Source organism: Vicia villosa, linkage group LG5 (assembly GCF_029867415.1).
Source record: "Vicia villosa cultivar HV-30 ecotype Madison, WI linkage group LG5, Vvil1.0, whole genome shotgun sequence".
In the NCBI taxonomy this organism is placed as follows: Eukaryota; Viridiplantae; Streptophyta; class Magnoliopsida; order Fabales; family Fabaceae; genus Vicia; species Vicia villosa.
The window spans coordinates 95,103,744-95,106,590 of NC_081184.1; the positions used below are offsets into that span (position 1 = coordinate 95,103,744).

At 33.0% G+C, this 2,847-nt stretch overlaps 1 protein-coding gene across 1 annotated transcript; it reads left to right on the forward strand.

Annotated features, from left to right (window-relative positions):
* The first annotated feature begins 821 nt into the window (after positions 1 to 821).
* LOC131605031 (uncharacterized) lies at positions 822 to 2,597 on the forward strand. The gene is made up of 5 exons (XM_058877431.1): positions 822 to 950; positions 1,011 to 1,287; positions 1,375 to 1,511; positions 1,598 to 1,684; positions 1,776 to 2,597. The coding sequence occupies exons 1-5, from the start codon at positions 822 to 824 to the stop codon at positions 2,595 to 2,597; spliced, it is 1,452 nt and encodes a 483-aa protein (XP_058733414.1).
* Positions 2,598 to 2,847: the final 250 nt, after the last annotated feature.

Sequence of the window (2,847 nt, forward strand, 5' to 3'; positions counted from 1 at the left end):
CAAGAAAGCCTTAGATCACATCGAGAATGGGAAAACATGCAACAATTCAGAAGAGAAACAAGAGCTTCTGAAAATGTATATGAACATGGTGGAAGCTCTCGTGCAAGTGTTAGTGGAGGTGAAAGGCCATAAGTTATCTCTTTTTCTTTGAGATATACTAATATTGATCTTGTTAGGAGCAAAAGTATGAAGCAACCAAGATCTGGTAAAGGCTTTTTGAAGACTTGGAGAAAAAGGCTTGGAGAGGCTATAAGTAAATTTGTAATTTACAAGCGTTTGCCTATGAATTTATCTAACTTCCTTGGTTGCATAATTTGATTTATACTGCTTCTGAGGTGGGAAAAGCCAAATGCCCAACTCCTTATGAAATCTCAAATGTTTATTTGGAAGCTGAATATAAGGAAATGTTGGAGTGGATAAATGGTATAAAAAAAATTTGGCAAGAAAGAGGAGCAACAATAATGTGCGATGGTTGGACAGACAGTATCAACCATACTCATATTATGAATTTCTTGGTATATTGTCATAAGGGTATTGTTTTTTTGGAAATCTATCGATGCTTCTGATGTTGATAGTAGAAACACTGACTACTACTTTCAATTGTTGGATAAAGTTGTGGAAGAAGTGGGTGAAGAGTGTGTAACAGACAATGTAGTTCAATTGGTAACAGACAATGAAGCCACATTAAAAGCAGCTGGTCAAAAGCTAATGGAGAAGAGGCACATTTATATTGGTCTTCTTGTGCAGCTCATTATTTAGATCATTGCTTAGAGGATATAGGAAAAAAGAAAAGCATACACAATTTATTAAGTGAAGCGAAAATGGTGACAACATTCATCTATAACCACACGTATATTGTGAGTCTCATGAAAAAATATACTGGTGGTAGAGATATTGTTCGTCCTGGTCTTACCCGATTTGCAACACAATTTCTACAACTTCAAGCAATTGTAAGACAAAAGCAAGGTCTTGAAAACATGTTCAGTTCTGAATAATTTACAAAACCAAAGTATGGTAAAGAAAATAAAGGACAGGGATATGAAGCAAGAAAAATCGTTATGAGTAGAGACTTTTGGAGTAAGGCTAATGACATATTGAAAGTATTTGAGCCATTTGTAAAAGTCTTGAGACTGGTTGATGGTGATGAGAAACCAACAATGGGTTTCATATATGACGCCATTGATCGAGCAAAACAAGCCATTCAACAAAATTCACGTTATCATTCCAAATATAATGATATCATTGACAAGCGTTGGAAATTCATGCATTCTGACCTTCATTCTGCTGGTATGTCAATATATTTTATAATTTTAATTTGGTCATGAAATTTAAATGTGAAATATCATATCCTCAATAACTGATTTTGATTTCTAGGTTATTTTCTTAATCCACAATTTCAATATGGAATCGATCATGGAAAAGCTGTGTATAAAGAAACATTTAATGGAACAAAAAATGTAATCACGAAGCTAGAAAGAAACATGGATGATCAAATCAAAGCTCTAAACCAAGTAAGTAATGGATATTATATTTTCATGTGATAAATTATTTATTGAAAAATTGTTTATGTATTGATATGTTTTGTTATATTACCTAGCTAACACTTTTTAGAGAAAAGAGTGAAACATTTGGTACGCCTATAGCTCAAAAATCTTGGTCTAAGATGGATGCAGTTAAAATACAAGTTTTTTTTTATAACTCTTATAAATATACTTTAATTTTTAATATAACCAATAATTTTCTTTTTTTTTCTTCTTTAAAAAGCTCAATGGTAGGAATACCATGGTTCATGCGCTCCTAAACTTCAACGTTTGGCTATGAAAGTTGTCAGTCAAATAACCTCTACGACAAAATGTGAGAGGAATTGGAGTACATTTAGCTATATCCACACAAAGACAAGAAATAGATTGAAGTACAAAAAATTGCATAAGCTTGTCTTCACACATGACAACATGAAATTGAGAATGAGGGATAAATTAAGAAAGAGTCAGGAAGAAATAGAAGCAAAGTTTGATCTGATAAATCTTGACTATATATTTCAAGAAGATCCATTATCTCATTGGATAGACGAGAAGGAAAATCCATTATTGGATGGAGTTCAAAATGAAGAATGGTTGCGGATAGTTGATACAGATGATGAAAATGTTGATGATAATAGTGAATCTAATGAAAGTGGTGGTGGTTTAAGCCCACCAAGAGGTAATAGTGGTGATGGAGGTGGTAATGAAGTGGCTAATGAAGGTGAGAGAGGAAGTGAAGGCGGTGAAGATGAAGGAGAAGATGATGATCAATTAGAACTTGATCCATATCATGAAATACTACCAGGTTATAGGCGTTATAGGAACTTGAATGATATGGTTCGGGCTGATAACTCACTACTTGAGATAAGAGGAAATGTGTCACAATCTGGAAGAAAGGTGAAAAGAAAACAAAATGTTCCACTTGAAGATTCTTCCTCTTCTAGTATTGCTAATAGTTTTAGTGATTTTGGGATTGGCGATTCTTCACAAGGTAGTCAACAATCTTATCCACCTATTTACCAATATCCATATTTCAACTCTAATAACCAATATCCTATTGATCAAGCTCCTTCGTAGTACCAACAATCAATGAATTATCACAATCCTTATCATCAAAAATCAAATGGTGATTGTTTTGGTTATGTCTTTGGACAAGAAGCTACACAAGATGATAGTTAGAGAGAAAGTACAAGTTATGCTCCTTCACGGAATTCTACTATGTGGTAGCAAGAGTCGTGTAAGTTATATTTTCAAACATTTAAATTTATATTTAGTTAACTATATGTGATGAAAATTAATAATATTAGATACAATTTAAATGTACTAA